This window comes from Melospiza georgiana, chromosome 6, assembly GCF_028018845.1.
Source record: "Melospiza georgiana isolate bMelGeo1 chromosome 6, bMelGeo1.pri, whole genome shotgun sequence".
Taxonomy (NCBI): Eukaryota; Metazoa; Chordata; class Aves; order Passeriformes; family Passerellidae; genus Melospiza; species Melospiza georgiana.
This window is the reverse complement of record NC_080435.1, coordinates 15,554,572-15,575,151: the sequence shown is the minus strand read 5'-3', so window position 1 is coordinate 15,575,151 and position 20,580 is coordinate 15,554,572. Positions and strand designations below refer to the sequence as shown.

At 39.7% G+C, this 20,580-nt stretch overlaps 1 protein-coding gene across 1 annotated transcript in view; it reads right to left on the bottom strand.

Annotated features, from left to right (window-relative positions):
• Nucleotides 1-20,580, bottom strand: part of KCNQ1 (potassium voltage-gated channel subfamily Q member 1) — a 335,951-nt gene that overhangs the window by 291,100 nt on the left and 24,271 nt on the right. Inside the window, exon 2 of the mRNA XM_058026420.1 lies at nucleotides 4,064-4,154. Coding sequence (XP_057882403.1) covers nucleotides 4,064-4,154 — 91 coding nt within the window. The remainder of the gene's footprint in view (nucleotides 1-4,063; nucleotides 4,155-20,580) is intronic.

The following is a 20,580-nucleotide window of genomic DNA, read 5'->3' as shown; positions in this document are numbered from 1 at the left end:
ACAAAAAACTCCAGCAAACAAAAGCCAAGTTTTACACTCAAAACATTGTATTAAAAAAGCAATATAAACTAGATTTCCTATGGGCCTAGACTCTGTACCAGTTTCTCAGAAGTGTAGTGATAATTTCAATGTCAATAAAGTAAACGTTAATAAACCAAAACTATTGCCTTTTTATCTTAATTTGTATTTTTTAAAGTTTAAATATTATCTCTTCAGTAAGAAGTATGCTAAAGTAGAAAAGGAACTTAAAACAGAAAGCTGGAAAGAGTTTGTACTTTCATCATAAAAACACAGCTTTTTCTTCTTTTTTTTATTTGGCAGGAATCAATATTGAAATGAGATTCCTACCAGAAAATAGCTTTTTCAGGCACACCAAATATCCCTTGGTTCAGCAGAATATTTAATCCCCTTGGATCAGGCACTTGGATTTTCTTAGATCATGCTGAGATAACAGCATTCTGCTGTGTTCTGGCACCATAAAACCCTTGCTTATGAAAATAAAAGAAAAATACGGTCTCTCTGGGAACATACATCTCTGCGCTGCTTTTTTCCATAGTTTAGACATTGTAGTCTCAGAATCAATTTCTGCCCTGATACACCACATTCTCTTTATGAGTCATGGCAAAAGCTCTCCCGCACCACTGTTTTACACGGGCCAAGTGCACACAGGGCTCTTCTAAACGATGATGCTTTCACAGCCCTGGCTCGGGCTCCAGCCCACGCTGGGCAAGCGCCAGCGAGGAACTAACTGGAGTCAAAGCCCCTCCGACAGCACCATCTAGTGAAAAACAGAGAGAAAATAAACACATGCAAATTTAAACAGTTTTCACTGCACTCTGGAAACGAACAAAAGGCCAATTCTCCCCTAATCTCCCATTACAACTGCGTTTAGGTATAGCTTTCATCAAGGCTCTTTGCCTCGTGAAGTGTGGTGACAAGTAGAGAAAGATTCGGCGGCTAATTGTAAGCTTTTTGTCTAAATCTGGAACGCCACTTGGAACACGTATAAACTTGCCCCTGTTTATTTTTCCAATGCTAAGCTTGTGCTTTTCTTGCTTTTAGGAGAAATAGAAGTGGTTTTTAATGCTTTTAAATTATTGATAGCATAACATCTTTTGTTTCGTGCTGTGCTAGTGGGAGGTGATTTTTAAGACAAGCAGCTCCAGAGTAAAATAAATTAATATATTTGGATATACTACAATATTTTTTTTAATATACTTCACGAAATTGTTTTTTCCACCCAGTTTCAAATTGAAACTGCCACAACATCTAATCTCAACAACTTTTATCGTTTTTATTTTCATGTTATTGTAGTATCTTGTATGACTATATTAGTAAAGCATGAAATTTATTCTTCATGAAAAAGGGCACACAGCTTCTATCTGTAACTTCAATGTGACCAGGCTCCCTGCTTTCAAAACGACTACCTGCTGAAATCATGCAGGTGCTCAGATCTTTTACAGAGTCAGAGCTAAATACAGAGCTATTTGCAGGAAATAAAGCAGTATGGCTATTAATTGTGAGTGCTTTTAATAGTCTTGTTTAATTAGTTTTCCCGTCAGAAGGAGGAGATTCTGTTCTTTTCCCAATGCATATCTTCAGTGCCATGCAACTCCAGTTTCATGGGCTTACTTGAGGTCTCAAACCACAAACTCTACATGACCAAAGTTCCTTCATTCTCAGTTAAAGCCATCTCCAGGATTCCCATACTCCTGGTAGGTTGCTGGTACTCTCCTGCCCCTTTGAGCTCTGTCTCATTTAGTATTATTTTGTCAATCAAATTGCTTGCCTTCCTTTGCTCACCTACAATGACAATGTTTCCCACTTGAATTGTCTGGCTCCAAATAAAAATCATTACTGTCAATTAAAAATCCTTCTATAGACACAATAAAGAAATTAATTCCTATTGCAGAGCAGTAGAAAGGGTGCTCTCCTAAGCTTTCATTTCTCCTTACAGCATCATTGGGAAGCTTGCACTCTCTCTCTTTCAGTTTTGTGCCTTAATCCCTACATACTGTTACAGTTTATTTTACTTCCTTCTTTCCATTTTGCAGCCTCTCTTCAACCAGCCCTCTGTGATTAAATCTCCCCCTAAGAACTCAGTTACATCTACTTTTGACAACTTGTAATAAGTAAACAAAAGTAAAACAACTTATTTGACTTTAAGGCAACTGACTACCTTAAAATCTCTTAAGGAACAGGAGACTAGGAAATTTCACAGGGTAGACAGATGCCAACAGGAGTGTGATTCTGACATTTATGTTTGTGTTTCAAGATGCCACAACCCCTTGGAAAGTCCCACTGAAACTGGATAGAGCAGAGAGCACATTAGCCCATCTACTGCTTTGGATGGATGGCTCCCCATAATCCCCACAGGTTTCATCAAAGTTACCACAGTTAATCCTTTAAGAAAACAGCATCAGCCTCTGCCAACACTGAACAGACAGACAACTGCTCATTTCCCGTGAAACACATGCCAGTAGGATTTCAATTTTAGAAATTAACCACAGTTTTTCTCACTATGCAGAACAGGAACACTGATCCATCATTCACCAATTCCCTCACTACTTAGAGGGGATGATAACACAGAACAGCAGAAATACACAATACTGGATATTCCACACACTGTGTAATCCTGAATGTGTTGCATGCACTTTACACTGCCAGATACAGACAACACACACACTGAACACAGGATGAACAAACCAAAACAAGCTCCATGATTTCACAGGGTGGGGGTAGAGAATGAAACCTTGCTGGTTATGTTGACACCAGAAGCTGTTTCACTGAGACAACACACATGTCTAACACTATGATATATTGCAAAGGTGAGTGAGACATTACCAGGAGTTAAATTCATCACAGACATTGGCAGAAGTTATGGATAAAAAACCCTACTAGCGATAGAGTAAAAAAACCCAAAACAAATTAAATCTGTACAAAAGAGGAAATGCCAAACCACAAAACATTGTACTGAATGCATAAATAAATGTATGGATGCTCTTAGCTGGCACTAGTTATGTTACACTTAGGAGTTCAAACATCTTACAGGTTAGTTTAAAATTATATAGAGGAATGAAAGCACTTAATGCAGAAACAGTATGATTGACACTAAATTTAATATGCTATATTCCTATTCTTACAGCATTCATATTAGGTATAGAACCTTGGCATATTTCATAGATAATCAGACAAAAATTATTAGAATTGATGGGGATCTAAAGTGAACTTTTTCATGTGAATAGTGGTAATACACTTATTGACATAACTGAAGCATTGCTACAATACCTGTTTTGAACAAACATTTAAATTGCTAGTTAGCATTTTCTCTATAAAGTGACAGTGCTTCCACAAGTTAAATAACAGTCATTTATTTATAAACACAAAAAATCAATGATTTAGCAGGGGCTATCCCACTAGTGAGGTACAACAAATTCACTAAAAGTTTGGATGTTTAAAATCATGCCTCTCCAACCTCAAAACTAAGGCTCTTCAATGAAACCTAGGCTGGCAGGACACATATACTCGTGAAGCATTTGTGTGAATACCTCTATGCTGCAGCACTGGTGCATCACAACCACGGTGACTGTGTTTTCTCTGCTGAAGGGAAAGAGCATAAGACTGGTAGAGCAAGTTGTCTTAAAGTCAATGGACATAAGTTTTCCATTTCTGAAACAAAGCTGGATATGACACCAACTAAATTAAAGGACTTCCACTTAGTTTTTTTCCCCTGCTGTGGCCAGGTGTCTGGTCTTCAGTAGGCTGAAAAAACTATTAACCCAAGCAATAGGAGGGATTCAAGCTTAATTAGAATAACTGTATGTGTTGGGCACAGCACAGGTGTCCTCAGTACAGGCCACAGAGGGTACACACCACCTCATTTTTGGGTTACCATGACTTTTAGAATTTCTGTAGTTTGCAGATTCATCAGGGGAAAGCAGAAAAGTCTCTTGTCAATTAAACCACAAGGAGCATTTTGTTTGATATGGTGTTAGCTCAGGTGATCAGAATTTGCACATTGAGAACAAACACACATCAATCACATTAATGTCCATGTACATACCATCCAAAATAACGTCCCTGTAGCAAGAGCTGCATACTGCTCAATTGTAGAAAGCACGCTGAAGATAAGGCATATCAGCACAATAAGGAAGCTGCAAATGAAAAGAAATTAAACAATTAAAATAATGTAATGCAGTGTAATAACCTATGGGGAGAATAGATAATTATGCCATCACAAATCATCTGTTTACAGTGAAATGTCATTGGTATTGGATTATCCCTAAACACAGCTGGTAAGTGTTGCATGATCGTGCTTCCTGTTTGATAGTTTATTTCTCTTCAGACACTGAGGTTTGGGGTTGACATTATCAAATGAAACCATATGGTAACACTAGCTTTAGCCTACCTCCAAGATTTGCTGTCTCCTGGCCCCTCATGGAAAGAGCATTCCTGCTCTTCCCTATTTTGAGGACTACTTTGGCTGAATCACCACACAATCCCCAAACATGTTTCAAGTATCTGCCTTTTTGCTGATCTAAAGCCCAATAAACCAGAAAAAAAAAAATCACAGCTAAGCCAAACTTTAATAGGCTGTGCTATATTGTCTTTTATAATTGATCCCTAAAAGACCCCAAATAAATAAAGTCTGACATTTGGCATTTGAAACAACCTAGGTCTGATTCCACCTAACTCCAAACCCCTGCCAGGGGCAGTCAGTCACCTAAACCAGGCTGATCAGAGCCCCACACAGGCTGGCCTTGAACACTTCCAGGGATGGGGCTGACACATTTGTCCATGGGGAGATGGTCCTGGTTTCCAACATAAGACCCAGCACAGCCAGGGAAGCAGCCCAGCTCTCTGCAACCTCCCAGAAATGCTCTCCCCCCATGTGGGGAGCAAGGCTGCTCAGCCCTGCAGCCTCTGCCTTCAAAGCCCTTCCCTGAGCAGCTTCAGCTGCCCCCCACCCCACAGGAGTGCTGCTTCCCCTGAAGGATGTACCACCCCTGGGAAGAAAACCATGCAGCACCCAGACTGGATGCTACCCACTACTAGCCACAGGCAGCTTCCAGCTCCCAAAGAACTGCACGTTTCTTTGAAAAACACAACATGAGCAACCAGCAAGGCTGAAAACATCCACTTGTTAAACACAACGTTAGTTGTTAGGGCTATGTCTCACCATTCTCTTGAGACAAGCAACACCAATCCTTTGTACTCAACTGAAACTTGCTGCAAAATGCAAAAACTAAATCACTCATCCTGTTAGGCATCTCTAAAACAGTTCACAATCTTCTAAGTAAAAAAAAAAAAAAAAAAAAGAAAAACACAACAAAAAAGAATTGGCATAACAAATAAAACTGAACTCAAGAGAAGTATTAAACCAGGACATAAGACTGACATAGCTCAGCTGAAGAGCCTCTACCTTTATTCACAGAAGTGAGCACTTCTTTGGGTGGATCTTTTGAAAGACCGAGCACGCAAGAAAACAAAACAGTGTTAAGGCTGACATAGGCTACACCCCCCAATGATTGCTTCATGATACAGCATATGCAAGTCCAAAGCACACACAAAAAATGATGCCAGAATCATTAAGGTTGGAAAAGACCTCAGACCAAGCCTGACCTTTGAGATAACTGAGTCCAGCCTTTGAGATTGTGCTACCAAATAATGGAGAAAAAGTCTGTAGCTAATTAGGTACAAAAATCAAACAGATAATGAAATTATTGGATAGAGATTCTCACATATCAATAAAAGTACCCATATAAAAACATACTTAAGCAAAATATAAGTATGTGGGTGTTTGTTTCATCTCTAAAGTCTTCTAACTTTACCCTATATCTCTCTGCCTTTGGGCATTCTTAAGCACAAGTAAGCTGTGCAGACAAGGCAGGAGAATGCAGAGGTGAGTCAATAATTTGTAACATAACATAAATGTGCCCTAAGTATCCAGCCCCTCTGTCTGCAATATTCTCAAAATTGCATAAGCGCTATACACATGACAACGTGAACATAAATGTTCCACAGAGAGAGCTGAGGCTCTCTGGATTCGAAGTCCATACACAAAATTAGCAGTTCAAAGCAAACAATGAGCTGCAAGGGACGAGCAGCACCACTTCACATTTACTGTACCCCTCAGTAGCAGTAGACACGTTGGAATGTTTAACTCAGCCAGCACAAGAAACCACAAGGGGGCAACCAAAGCAAAGACTATCCCGTTCCTGTCCCTTTCCTAAACAAACACAAACCCCTAATAAGCATCGAAGTTGAAAGTTCACGTGCCGAAGCGACAAAAAGATAAACTTAGTGTCAGTCGTTTGCCAAATCTCTATGCTTGTTCATATTAGAGAAATTGATGGCTGAAGTAAGAACTGCATCAAGTGCCACTCACCCCACTGCCTGCCTACTTTTATGGCTTTTCATGCACATGGACCCATTTCAGCCTTACTAATTCATTTCTTTTTCACCCCCAGAGAAGCTCTTACAATTCACTGCAGACTCTTTCCAGGCTGATGCACGAAACACCTTCATAACCACAAATACACATTATGCCAAGCAAAACAAAGATGTTTGGTGAGGAACTGCTGCTTCATGTCTGCTCCTTTGGCAAGGGAGAGATGACACCCACAAGGTGCCAGCCCAGCACCACAGCTGAGCCACTCACCCTGTTACACTGGCATTGCTATTCTGCTTAGATCAATTGCACATAAGGAACAGAAGGTGCAAAATTAAGACATTAAACAAACACACATGGTGTTCTCCTCCTGTGGCATGAGCCTACTGTTTGTTGCCTTCCAAAACTCAGCTTTGTTTTTGTTTTGGTATTAGTGGCTCCCTTCTCCACCTCTGAAGTGTAAGAAGGGAGTGAGGCACCAGTAAAATAGAAGACAGGAAGTTTGGCACTTCTTTCCTTTCTCTTATTCAGTCCTAAGTAGAACACAGATCCCCAGTTACTGCCTAGGCAGCAGACAAGTCCACAGGAGTTAGTCACAAACAACAGTGGCAGGGACAGACTCTGCCTGAAACTTGAATTTGCTTATGCAAAAATCATCCTGGAGCAATTTAACTGGCCAGCCTCAGAAAAGCAAACATTACAATTTTCATAAAATAACCTTATCACTTCACTGTGATTGCTATTACTACATATAAAATTTTAAAAAAAAAGGAAAGAAAAAACACTTGTCTTGGTGCAAATGCTAAACATGTAAACTCTTCATCCAACCAGTAAATATCAGACAAACTAATGGGCAGCTAACTCCACTATGGCATCATTTTTTTAATATACATTTTTCCTCTTAAGGAGAGACAGTCAGCAAACTGGAATTTCTTAAAATTTAGCACTCTTAATGGTCAGACAGGGCTTCATCTCTTGCAAACCACGAGTTTTATCTCCTGAAACCCACTGCCTGTTTGCCCTCTGTGCACAAATGTGACCATCCTCAGGAAAGGAAGCAGAGTGATGAGTTCAGGCTCTCATCAGCTCTGATATCTCTCTGATTGTGGGGCCAAGCAAGCACCAGAGATGAGGAGATAGCCTGGGAAGTTTTTCATGCTGTCCCTCCCAGGTTACAAAGCAGCATCTACTTGCATGTAGATAAGTCACATCTACTGCATCAGTAGATGCATTCAAAAATACTCAGCTGGATGGTTAAGTCATATCTAACAGTGCTACGGTTTTTTTTAAACCAAGAATTTTGCAAGTGGCTGATCATCTCTGTACTGCCTGATGTGAAACTGCATCACCACTGCTACAGCAGCGTGGACATTACAAAGCAGCAGATGTTTTCCCATCCCTGGGGGAGCCAGAGCCAGAAGTGGAGCTCTCAGTGTGCACAGCACCAGGGTGTCACGCTTGGACTCAGGATGTGTCTGTGCCACACCAGCCTCTGGAGAGAGCAGCATGAACACGGACACTGCTGTACAGAGAGCTACACAGGGCAGCGCCTGCACCGCTGTGCTCATGTGGGCAAACATTTTATAAATAAGTTCTGTCTTGCTTCATTGTGTCAGTCAGACAGCTTAGGTAATTTTTTGTCTCTCAAGGGTTTGAAAAGCTAGAGCATTTCCACAAAACAATCATTCAGCCAACAAGGGAACATGGCCAGCCAGCGTATGTGCTTTACTTAGCAATAGATAGGAAATATGTTAAGAGCTCAAGGTAGATTTAATGTTTTATGACTATTTTAGGATATATTTTGACTTACAGACAGACCTATGGCTTTTTCCCTGACCTCAGTGTCAGCTGCAGGAACCTGACACATTATAGGTAGCTATCAGTACTGTGCAGCCTTCAGCCCTGAGCTGCTGAGTTTTTTCTATATTTAACTTTGATTTTTGAACATTAGCATGTCTTTTTTGTGGCTTGAAACAATGTGTAGAATGATCAAAGGAACAATAAACCACTTACTGAGAGATAACAGCACTCATTTAGTGAATGTCACAGGTAGGAGAACTGATAAGGGTTTATAAAATATGTCCAGTGATATGACCAGGAACATTTAAAAAACAGTGTATGAGACATGCTGGAAGTACTTACTCACCAGTTTAATAGTCTCATGTGCATGCAGCTGTTATCATCAAAACCAGCACTAAAATGTGAGTAGATTTCATTCCTTGCAGTGTTTCTTACATACTCACAGTGGGAGTCTTTCCATTAACCAGGAAAATGTTGCCATTAGGCTATAAACTGAGCTGAGACCTTAAATACATATAATAGATGAGAAGGGACATGCAAAGTTCAGCTCAATTTATATCAACTTGAGCTCTAACCATCCAGGAAGACAGTTTTTCCTTGCTCAATGCTACAAGCTGTCTTAAGTCTGATTTTTCTAACCATTTTTACTCATTACAGCTATCAGTCTTGAAGATATCCAACTACTGATGCATACAGTTTATTTTAGCTGGTAACTGCCAGCTAAAAAGCAGTTACCAGCATCTGTGCTTTTTTCTGTTTGGCCTGAAGTCAAGGTGCAGTTCATCCTCTCTGTCTACTGGAGAAAACCACTGTAACTAAAAAAGAAATATTCTGCAAAAAAAAGAAAATGTCTTTAGCATGCTTCTATGTACTTAACATTCTACCTAAGCCCTCTTCTTGAATCTGTCAACCCTTATTTTTACAGAAATAGATTTTCTTTGAATGCACATACAGCCAGTCACATGCATGATCAGTCATCTACCCTGTAACTCAGGTGTGGTTTTGTTTTGTGGGATTTTGTTAGTTTGTGGATTTTTTACAGACTAAATATTAATTTTTTTGCCATTTAGCTTCTAAGTGTGACACATTTCTTAAGTAAACAATGTAATTTAAAAAGTTTAACCTCCTCTAAGCATAAAGCCTTACAAGAACTGGAAGGATGACATTGACAATGAACAACACAAGTGTGCAGATTGAACTTGGGCAGATTCTTATCTCCATCATCATAATTTGAAAACTATAATGCTCCTGCATATCCAGTTCACGTTAGTTCATTAAAACATATGACAGCATCATTATCTAATCTTTCATCCCCATGGCTTATACCTGCTGACACTACACTAAAAGGTCAATGGTGCCAGAAAAGGACATTTTCATGCAGATTTCCAGGTTACAAAGACTGTTATTGCAATGTGGATTTAGATAGGCAACTTCAGGTCAGAGACACACTGAAGACTCCTTCATTTTGTCATACATTCTGCTGTGTTCCATGCCAGCAAAGTGACTCCTTACTTAATTTACATCAGGAAAATCCTCATGAAAATACAAGTCAACATAAATCCCTGACCACCTCACACTACCACATAGTCATTTCCACAGTACAAACAAGAAAACACTCAGAACTAACCCATATCAAGTAATTTCTTACTGCAGCAGGGATGATTATTTTTTTTAAAAAAAAGCAGAGAAAACTTTTATCCTTACCTTAATCAAATTCATGCAAGTAAACACCCCATATGTGTAGGCCTCACCCTGAACCCTTTAGCAAGTCTGAACTGAATACTTAAAGAGCACCAACTCTGTCATGACTATGAGAGCACAGTACCAGGCTACTGATGGAAAGCTAAATAAGCACTTAATTATCCAGCTGGTGGACACCAGAGGTCCTCCATCACTTATTCAATTAACAAGAAAAAAAAGTGTAAGAGAATGGTCTGGCAAAGGCACACGGTTAGAAAGAAGGAGCCCTGCACTCAGCTCCTCTTTGCCCATACCTTAAGCCAACTTGAACACTCCTAATTATGCATTAATTTTATTAACTGCAGTAGCTGTTAATGCATTGGCATGAAAAAAAGAGAAAAATCACTGTGGCAAGGAGTTAAGATACCAGCAACCTACACAAACCATATCTGAAGATGAAGCAAGCTTTAAAAAGAATAAATACACAGAAAGTACTTTAGTGCTGATAATTTAAAAAAAAAAAAAAAAAAAAAAAAAAAAAAAAAAAAAAAAAAAAAAAAGTAGGGGTTTAGGTCTCTGTCCATGCAGGCTCTTTGCATGGTTTTCCTCTCAGGATTTGTCATCTCTTCTCCTGCTTTTTTTTTGAGGCAGGGGAAGGAAGGAGGGGCACAGCCTCTCTGTGGCAGGAGGATGCCCAGCAGAAGGAGATGTACACTCACGTTCCTGCAGACAGGCATGACCCCCTCCAGGAGCTGCCCACAGCAGTTTCCTGCCCAGCACACGCTTCCTCTCTGCTATGGCCAGCACAGGTCAAGCCTGCAGACAGGTCACTGCTCTCAGCTGTCACTTACCATCAAAAACCCCTCCACAGAGTGAGAATGCTCTGTTTGTCTCAGCTTAGCTCTATCAGATGGAGCTTCCTGTTAATATGTCTTTGTTCCAGCTCCTAAGGAAAAGCAGAGTTGGTGCTTCCTGAAGGAAACAATGGCATAATTTTTAACCAGCTCCATGACTCCTTGTCAAAGAAATGCTGTCTTCTGGCTCCCGTGTAGGAAAGCAGATTTATTGCACATGAAAGATCACATACAATGCAGGGTTGTCTGATACTAGGAAAAATAGGTTAACTATACAGCTAAATAGGCAAGGCTTCTATCACACTTACCTGGCTCTTCTGGGAGGTTAAAGTCTGTGAAAATGATTTAAATTATGGGCACTGTACCAAAGCACAAAGCACACAATGAATCAAAAGTCATTTAGGATACAGCACCAGAATTATTGCAGGAAAGGCCTGTAAGGGCTTGGCAAAGGGTATGATTGCAGTAGAAATGCAAACCAGACGTCAAGATGCTTCAAGAGGAAAGGTTAACTACTCACAAAAAGCAATGTTATTGCATCCTGCTAGGAGGTGTTGGTTCCTTTGAGAGCAGGCAAGGATTAACAGGAAAAAGATGATAGGTACTGAGTAAGAAAGAGGAAAATGAATATGCTACACTTAAAACAAGTGCATGACCAAGAGATGTGAACCACTGGACTGCAGAATATTTATCAGCCCTCCCCAGATAGTTCCCAATAAGCTTCCAATGTGCTCATCATTGATACGAAACCCCAACATAGGAACACAACAACCACAGAAGAAGGGGCAAGTTCACATGCGCAGTAAGGGCATCACCCAACACTAGAAATCAAGAGAGTTTTTGCAGTTTTCTTTACATCAGGCTTAATAAGGGGAAAGGTGTCATTTTCTATCAGCCAGTTCTGGAGATGCATCCTTTTAACAGAGGAGAAGAAAAATGTTCTAGAAACTGAGTGTCACAATACAGGTAAAACTTGTTTAGTAGTTGGACTTTTATACAGTTGGTCTGAGCACTCACTACACCACTATCCCACTTTTCTTGTGACAGCGGATTTAAGGCAGCAGAGTTTAAATTATTTAGTATCCAAACACTAAAAGAAAATTACTAAAAGTTCTTGGATTATAAAATGCAGCTTCTGAAAAATTGGCAAGACTGGACTATTCCTCTGCTTTGATGTTGTCAAACCTAAATTAAATAAATCTTTCTAAATAAAATACTCTTTTTTAAAAATAAATTATTTTAATAATTACTTTCCTTAAATACATAATATTTCTTTAAACAAGTAACAATATTTACTTCCAATGGTTTTTCTCTTGCTTGGGCTGGCTGAGCACTATTTTCTGGCTTCATCTGACAAAGCAATTCAAGAGCTCTATGTATTACCTGGGTTTTTTTGGTTCTTGGTTTGGGGGTTTTCCTTTAGTTTTTATTTCCATCCCAGCAGCACTGCCTCCCCCATTAAAGATCAGAGAACATTGAATCATGACTTCTAGAGCACATGCACCTTATAACGCTGCAGACAACTGGACTTGGTCAGCTTTTCAGCTTACAGACATCTTCCTTTGGGAGCAGCTTCTGAACACTTCAGGTAGCCAAGTAAGTAAGTATCCTGCCCCAAAGATGCAAAACAAGGCAGAAGAACGGAGACATTGCCTCTACACCAAAGGAAAAATGCACTATGCCACAATCTTGTAGAGCTGATGTAGCAGTGCACGAAAAGTTGGAGGCTAATTGGTAAGTGAATATGGGCTACGGTTTTAAACGTTCCATAAAGAAATACCCACATTTCTAGCTCTCTAAAAACCTTCTCCAGAAGCAATATTGATATTTTTGACAGCATCCTTAGTTCATCAATTGTGAAACAGTGAAAGGGACTAAAAATAGATGGATAAATATACAAACAGGGAAGAAGCAATCGTACCTTGACCTGGACAGAAAATGTGCTTTATTGCAAATGCCACAAAAGTGATACCAGACCTGAGCAACTGGCCTACCTCCTCACTTGATCCCCTCAAATGACTTTTCAAGCTCCTTTCTGCTAAAACCAGTGTGCCTGAAAGGCACTTTCATCAGTGCTGGCAAGTAAGATGAAGACCGTGAGAAAGATCTGAAGCTGGGATAAGTGCTCTCACCAGGGCTTCCATTATGACCCTCTGCTTTAATTATTTAAAGGTATAGCTGACAGATGCTTTCACTGAAATCAGTCTTGTCATCATCCTTTGAGCTTCTCCACATTCAGCTCTCAGCTGTCCTTTTCTAGGGGCGCTGGGGGCAGAACATGGCACCCTTCATGTGTTACAGCCCAGAAACAAGGAAGAGAAACTGCATGACAGGTTAACATTGCTGAGGTGAAAGCAGAGGAATTCAGCAAACAGAGGTTATTTCCCTTTTCAGGGTATTTGCTGAGGGGAAGATGTGACGTCTAAAAGCTGCAGCAACTTGACTTCTCAGTTTGCTTTAAGCATGATGGAAAGTTCAAGTGTCCCTGGAAGAAAAGAATCAAGAGGGTCTAGAAAGCCACAGGCAGCTTTTAATTTATGGTGAGAGAGCTTTTCTGTAAATACAAAAATCTCTGTAAATACATGCCGTGGAATACAGGAATGCTCAGGACTCCATTTCCTCAAAAAACCTATACAGATGAAATTTCCTAAGTGAACCCCACACTATGCTTAAAGAGCTTTAGATCTGTGCCCTCACCACACAATAGACAGTTTTTCAGGCTGAAAACTATGAGGATAATTATTATTCCAACAGTCAAGTTGGCTGTTAGTGGAAATTCCAATTGTCTATCACAAGGCTAAAAAAATTCTGCTGTATCATTTGAACTCACCTGCCCTGAATTAAACAAGGTAACATTGAGAGAAAATGGCTCAAGAAAGTTATAATCTGTTCTGAGGCCTGTATCCAAGACACATTTCAAGGTGGTTTAGAGTTCAAAACACTTATGTTTCAAAATGGGACTTCAAACTTGAACACTCATTGAGCAAAGGAGTTCCTTGTAAGAGAAGTTAAGATGAAGTAATAAAAGATGTTAGATGCTTCAAACCTTACAGGAAGGGCTCCTAATCAGGAATACAGTGGCTCTATGTAACATTAAAAAAAATAACCAATCAACTATAAATTGGACAACCAACTCTGCTGTGAGTAACAGCCCCCAGCTGCCAGATATGCGCTTTACTTTTCACCTGCCCACACACTTCCAGCTCTAAAAGCCAGGACACATTCTGGGAATTCTATACATTTCTGGGAGTAGTCTTTTGATGCTGCAGGAAAAGAAACCCTATTTATCTTGTAGCAAAATCTCAGATTCTGCCAGGTAACCTCCAGAACAGGGGTTTATCAAAATTCATTGGTGAAAAAGACTTGAGAGATGGTAACATTTTGTAGCTCACCTGAAGGCCACAGCCTTGGGAGAGGAAAGCTAACATAGTACCATAATTCTGATATGCCACTGCAGGGCAGCATGAGGAAGCAAAATCCCAGTGCCTGAGAGGACACCCAGTGTGCTATTCCAGTGTTAATACAGACATAAAATTATTTCTATTACAGCTCTCACTGGGGCATTCAAACCACACCTAGCAAGTGCTTGTTAACAGCACGCAACACATTTCTGAAAACAGTGGTAGAAGTCAGAAAGAGGCAAAACAATTGTTTTGCACATTGACTTGAATAATAAATGAAATTCCAGTTAATTGTTAACATTGCAAGGCCCAACGTTACATGTAAAAGCTTGAATATCAGGTAGTTTCAATTGCATAGAGGAAAGCATGCAGTATATCCACAACATTAAGATATCAAAGCTATTAAATTACACAAATTTAGGACTCAAAAGAATTCCAGAATCCTATCTCCTTTAGGCTTCATAAATAGCAGAAAAATTTAGGGCATTAAACCATAATACATATATTTTCTGCATATATCCTTTTCTAAAGTGCCAATATTTCCATGTGTCTATTTAGTTTTCTATGTGGTGCTGTACAATGACAAATAATAAACAAAAATTTTTAACACATAAAGCTGAGTACAAGGGAGGAAGACTTGATGAGAAGCAGACCTGGAAGGGTTCTCTTTTGGAAGTCATAATTTCATGGCTAAACTACCAGGAAATATCAAACGATGACTTTCTGTCGAAGTTCAGTGCCCTTGAGATTAGGCTGCCATTTCAAGTGTATGTTTAGAATGTGTCTAAAATTTATTGATATGGTCTGCCAACATATTAACAGCATCCATCCCAGTAACACGTGACCTCATGGCAAAATTATGCTCCAAGATACCACTCCGGGCCCTGAACCACCAGTCATTTTAAAGGAATATTGACAACAATTCCAGCAGTATCCAAAACCCCAAGGGAACCACAAATCAAGTTCAGGCACCTCTGTGGCACTGCGCTAATGTGTGTCATTCCATACACACAGCTGGCTGCCAGTTGTGATGTTCAATAAGAAACCTTCTGGTAATCATTTGTTTCTTGGGGTCTGCTAACACTCGCAGCTGACTTTTCAGCCATGGGAATTCATTGTTTGGAATCCTGTAGATTCTGGTAGCACTGCACAGAGAGAGAAAAGGCAGAGCTCAAAGATGCAGAGAGAAACCACATAATCACCCACCAAAAATACTGATTTCTGCTTTGCTTTTTAAAAAACAAGGATTTCCATAGTTATAAAAAAGGCAGCCTAAAATTTTGAAGGCATTTCAGACAGTGCATCATAATTAAACCATTACACTTACCATGCATCAAATCATCCATAAAATCCTTCAATGTAAGGAACAGATTTGCAGGCATGTTCCTCATCCAGGAACACAGACATTATTCTCTTGAATAAATTTTTAACTTAAAGCACTGATCCCTTTTGAACATGCAGTTCAAGTTATAGATACTAATTGTTTCTGACCAATCAATCCCTAGCAAATTTATTAACTACAAAGTTAGTCAAGTGGAAGATTCAGGATCCTTATTCTGTGCTAACTGAAAAATTTTACAACAGCTAAAAATAGGCAAGAATTGTGATATGGAGGATGGAAGACGCACTAGTCACCTTGCAAGTCACAAGACAAATGAAAGAAAATAACAAAAGGTAAAAATAGTTTACCTCGCTTTTGAAACTGCAGCTTTAAAGAAGTGCTTACTTTTTATTTCCAAATTGTTCTAGAAATAGGTTTACACAGATTAAAACACAACTTCATTTTTTATTGAATTTTTTTTCCAGAACAGGCTAAGTCCTATGGAGTTCAGAATTTCAGATCTGACCATTAAGACTTTTAATAAAAAAAACAAAACAAAAACAAACAAACAAAAAACCAACAACCAAAAAATCCCAAGCCTGAAAGCTTGATTTTATTGTAGTCCCTCAGGATTGATTATAGACAGAGGGGGTCAGAGGGGTCACTCTGTCTGTATATCAACGCTAAAACCATATCTGCAACAATCAATATTGTTTTCAAAGATGCAAAGCACTGAGGAACACCAAAGTCATCAGTGGAGCACAAGGCTGAAGGACACAGTTTGATGAAAGCCATTATTGAAATGGCACCTGGGCCATTGGAGAGTGCTTTTCTCTGCTGCTTCACCTTCGTCAGTACAAACAAAAGCATTGTTCTACTTGGAAAGTCTTTGGCAGCAGAATGGGGAAAAGAACAAAGTATCTCTAATGTGCACAGCACATAGCATTTGTTTCGTAATATGATGGAGCAAATTAATTTCTTGACCAGCTGACAGGATATGCTTAATTAAAAGGGGAAAAAAAAAATGTGTGGAAGGGACCTTTCTTAATGTGTGTACTCTTTTTTTCCTTCTCCAAGGAATTGCTGCGCAGATTCCTGCTCCACACAGTCTGAGTGTGACTTTCACCTGAAACAACCCTGGATGTCATAAATCCAGAACCACTGAAATCCTCTTGCTATTATGTTTCTTAGATATTGTTTGTATTTTTTAATGTTTCTTACAAAATACAGCAGATGGTGACACACATTTTAACTATCTGCTGCTCCAAAGGCCACTCATTAAAAAAAAATAAAAATAAGGAAAACAGTAAATACCAAGGAGTCTTTCCCATAAAACAATCACTTTTTCGAAATGTAGTTAGCACTACCAGCCTCAAATAAAGTTTTAAAGATGGATCCAAGGACAACTAATTTATAAGCCTAATATTATTCAGATTTCCTTTTATATACTGTTTCTCACTGCTCAACAAATACCAAAATAAAGTTACATTACTCTGAGATATCCTAATCAATTCTCAATTGGGAAGAAGGATGCAACTTCACATCATCCATCTCTGACACAGACTTCTGGGAGAACAGTATTTTTAATAAAAAAAAAAAATAGTAGTAGTAGTAGTAGTATGACTCTGGCTCCAGACCTACATTTGAGCTCCGAAAAATCTGGTATTGCAGATCCATAAAGAGTGGGGCACACCAGCAAAAACAATATTTCTGATGGAGCACTGAACTACCTCATAATATAGACTACAACACAAAAAAATCAAAACCAAAAGAAACCAAACAAAAAACCCCATAATTATCCTGAAGAGTGAGAAGCTTCTTCATCTGAAACAACAATCTCTGAACTTTTCAAGTGATCTATGGAGCTTTTGTTCTTTACTCAAGTTGACAGACATGTTTCTCATTCACCTCAGCCACTTAAGCACAAGTTAAAATAATATTATCACATCCACAATAGACAGCTCCAGAAACAGGCTCCTTTTTAACCAACTAAAATTCCCCGTTTGAAACGTTTTGTTGGGTTTTTTTTTTTCCCCCTGAGACTGACTCCTTTACCTAAAAATAAATTCAGATAAATTGCTGCAGCTCCCTAGCGCGGTTAAGACACGGGAGCCCAGGATCAGTCTGGGGATGGAAACTGCCTCAAGTCAAGCATTCATCAGAGTCAGGGGAGAAAAAAAGACTCACTGGAGAAGCAAATGATGCCTGGAGAGAAACAGGTGAGGGAGAACAGAGGCTCCAGAGGGAGGGCTCCAGCAGGTGGCCCCAAAGCAACGGCACAGCTCATGCACAGCGAGTGCCATTCCCAGCAAAGGGAACCACAATCCCAACTCCAGCTAGGTCTGCTGGCACTGATGCATTTGAGAATGCACAGCTGTTTTATTAAAGTGAGCAAAAGCTTTATTTAAAGCTTTGTTAGTTAGTTAAGAACATAAACCAATACACAAAACTAAATCTGCTCAGAAGTTGGGATCCCTTAAATAGGCATTTATTTTTTTAAAGTTAAATTTTTCCAAGGACAGTGTTTCTATATTTTATGGCTACAGAGCTGCACAGCTTTTCAAAAGCTTCTTCCACTGTGATAAAAAATTTTTCAAATCTTTGTAGAAAGTATTTCAGGCAGACATTTCCAGTGTATTTTAGGAAGACATTTCCCTTTAATAGAAGGTCAGAACGAGGGTAGAGCACATATTTCATTACATGTCATTACTCACACACTTCCAAAATTAGTTGTCTCAAAGCCCTGTTGAGAAACTTAGGTATGGTTTCCCATATAAGAACATTAAAAAGCACATGCTCAAAAAGCAACACATTCTGGTTAAAAACTACTGCATTCTGAAATGGCACTTTCAGGTCTCACATGCAACTGTCTGCCTTAAATCTATCCCTTCAGAAAATGTTTCACTAATACAGCTGAAAAATCAAACTGGCCTTCCTCCATATGCAGGAAGGTATCCTTGGACCCAAGGAGGTGTACTGATTAATGAACTTGCTGATTAATAAAAAGATAAAAAGAAATAAGACTCTAACTTTTTAATTTTTATTATTTTTAAGTGAGACAATAGGATAAAGAGGATCAGATCACAGAAGCACAGAATCGTTGGGGTTGGAAGGCACCTTAAAGCTCAACCCATTGCAAGCCCCTGCCATGGGCAGGGACACCTTCCACTATCCCAGGTTGCTCAGAGCCCCAACCAACCCAGCCTTGAACACTGCCAGGGATGGGCCATCCATAACTGCTCTGGGAACAACTTTTAAAGAAATTCAGTAGTACCTAGTTCTCTTAATCTGCTTTTTCCTTAAATTCCATCAGCTTCTTATACACCAGTTAAGAACTTGTCACGCATAAAGTCTGAGACTTCAAAAATATGTCACAAACCAAGAAATTGAAGTTCTGCATAACTTCTACTCCAGTATTCTTTCTGCTCTCACATAGTTCCCTTGCTCTTCCAGACTGACCTTTACTGAAAGAATACTGCATGCTACCTATTGCAAGTCTGCAGGCACAGAGCACATGCTTTGGTCAGGTTAACACTGAAAAAGAAAAAAGAAAGTGGATGCTAGCTCCTTTCTACTTCCTAAGTGCATGTAAATTTCCACTGCAGTGACCCATGGAGCGATTATCATCTTCATTGGCCAGCAAAGAGAACTGAACAGCAGAGAGATAAAGTGACTCGTACAAGGTCATACAGCACGTGTGATGCAGAGCTGAAGGTAGATCCCAAAGGGTCTGGCTTCCAGGAGTGAGTTTCACACAGCTGGGCCAGTTCTCTGCACTGAACTCACCAGGAGACAAGGGGACAGCAGCCTCATGCCAGTCACACTGGGCAAAGACCAAAGTCAGCGCCTCTGAGCCATTCCCCAGTCCCAGTACAGTCACACCAAGCCTCAGCACAGACACTGCAGACGTGGTCAGAGCAGAAGGGACAGAGCTGCTGCATCCCAGCAAACCCAGCACACCCACCAGCTTGCTGGCCACCTCCCCTGGTGCCCAGTGCTGAGCACCCTGCTGGTCAGCCAGCTCAAGGGGGAAGCCTGAAAAATTGGGAAATTCCCTCCAGAAATTCCCTGACCCAATCCATATGCATCCTGGTGCTGTCTTGTCTTCTAAGGAAGGGCTCCACATGGGGAGAGCAACCCCTGCATCTTCCACCTTGGGCAGATTTGGGACAAACACTGAAACTGCTTTGGCTGTGCCAAAGATCCTCACCCTCATTTCTGATTCCATCTTTCCTGCCATGACAAGCTACGTAGCTGCTTAAATAGTAGGAAATTTGCTTCTTCATGAGGAGGCTTACAAAAGAGTCACTTCTAAGCATGAAGAAAAAGTATTTGCTTGATAATTCCACTTAAAGGAGTGAAAGAAAAAGCTGATAAAAGTCCCTTAAAGTTGGCTTTACGATATTGAGAAAATTATACAGACTGGATAAGCTGAAGGCCTTAAAAACTGAAGTCATCTACCTTCATATCTGAGGCCAAATGAAAGGAGGAGACCACTGGTAACGGTAACAGAATAGAAAAAGGCCAAAATCATCCCATTTAAAAAAGAAAGAAAATAAGTGCTTTATAGCAGTAGCATGTATGCTTTCAAGCAGAGCAAGTCCGCATCTAGCAAAAGTAAAACATAGTAGTAATTCAAATACAGGATAGTAATGACTTATCTAAGTTTCATGTGCCAAAAGGGATCCAAGAACCCTCTATCACTCCTTGCATCTCATACTAGAAAAAATAAGAATCATTCTTGAAGATAAAACTACATGTAACAATCTAGAGCATTAGGAAAGATCAGTTTCCTATCAAAGACAAGTATGTAGCACAAGATTTTTTTCGTTATAAATATGTTGAGATTTAGCTAACAAAGGATTAAAATGCACCATTCTCTGAAGAAGCTGTTTCTATTCCATTAACTTCCCAAATACCAAGGGGGTATTAATTATGCACACAATTTTGCACACAAGCCCATTGTTTGATTCAGGATCTCTACTTACACGTAGATGAGGACTCACACCACTGCAGTGGGCACAGACACTGATCCCTTTGCACCACTCAGTCCTTGCAGCAAGACAAGTCCTCACAGGAGCATTCTGGACTGAGATAAATTAATTCTTATCTATCATAAGGCAGCTAACCTCT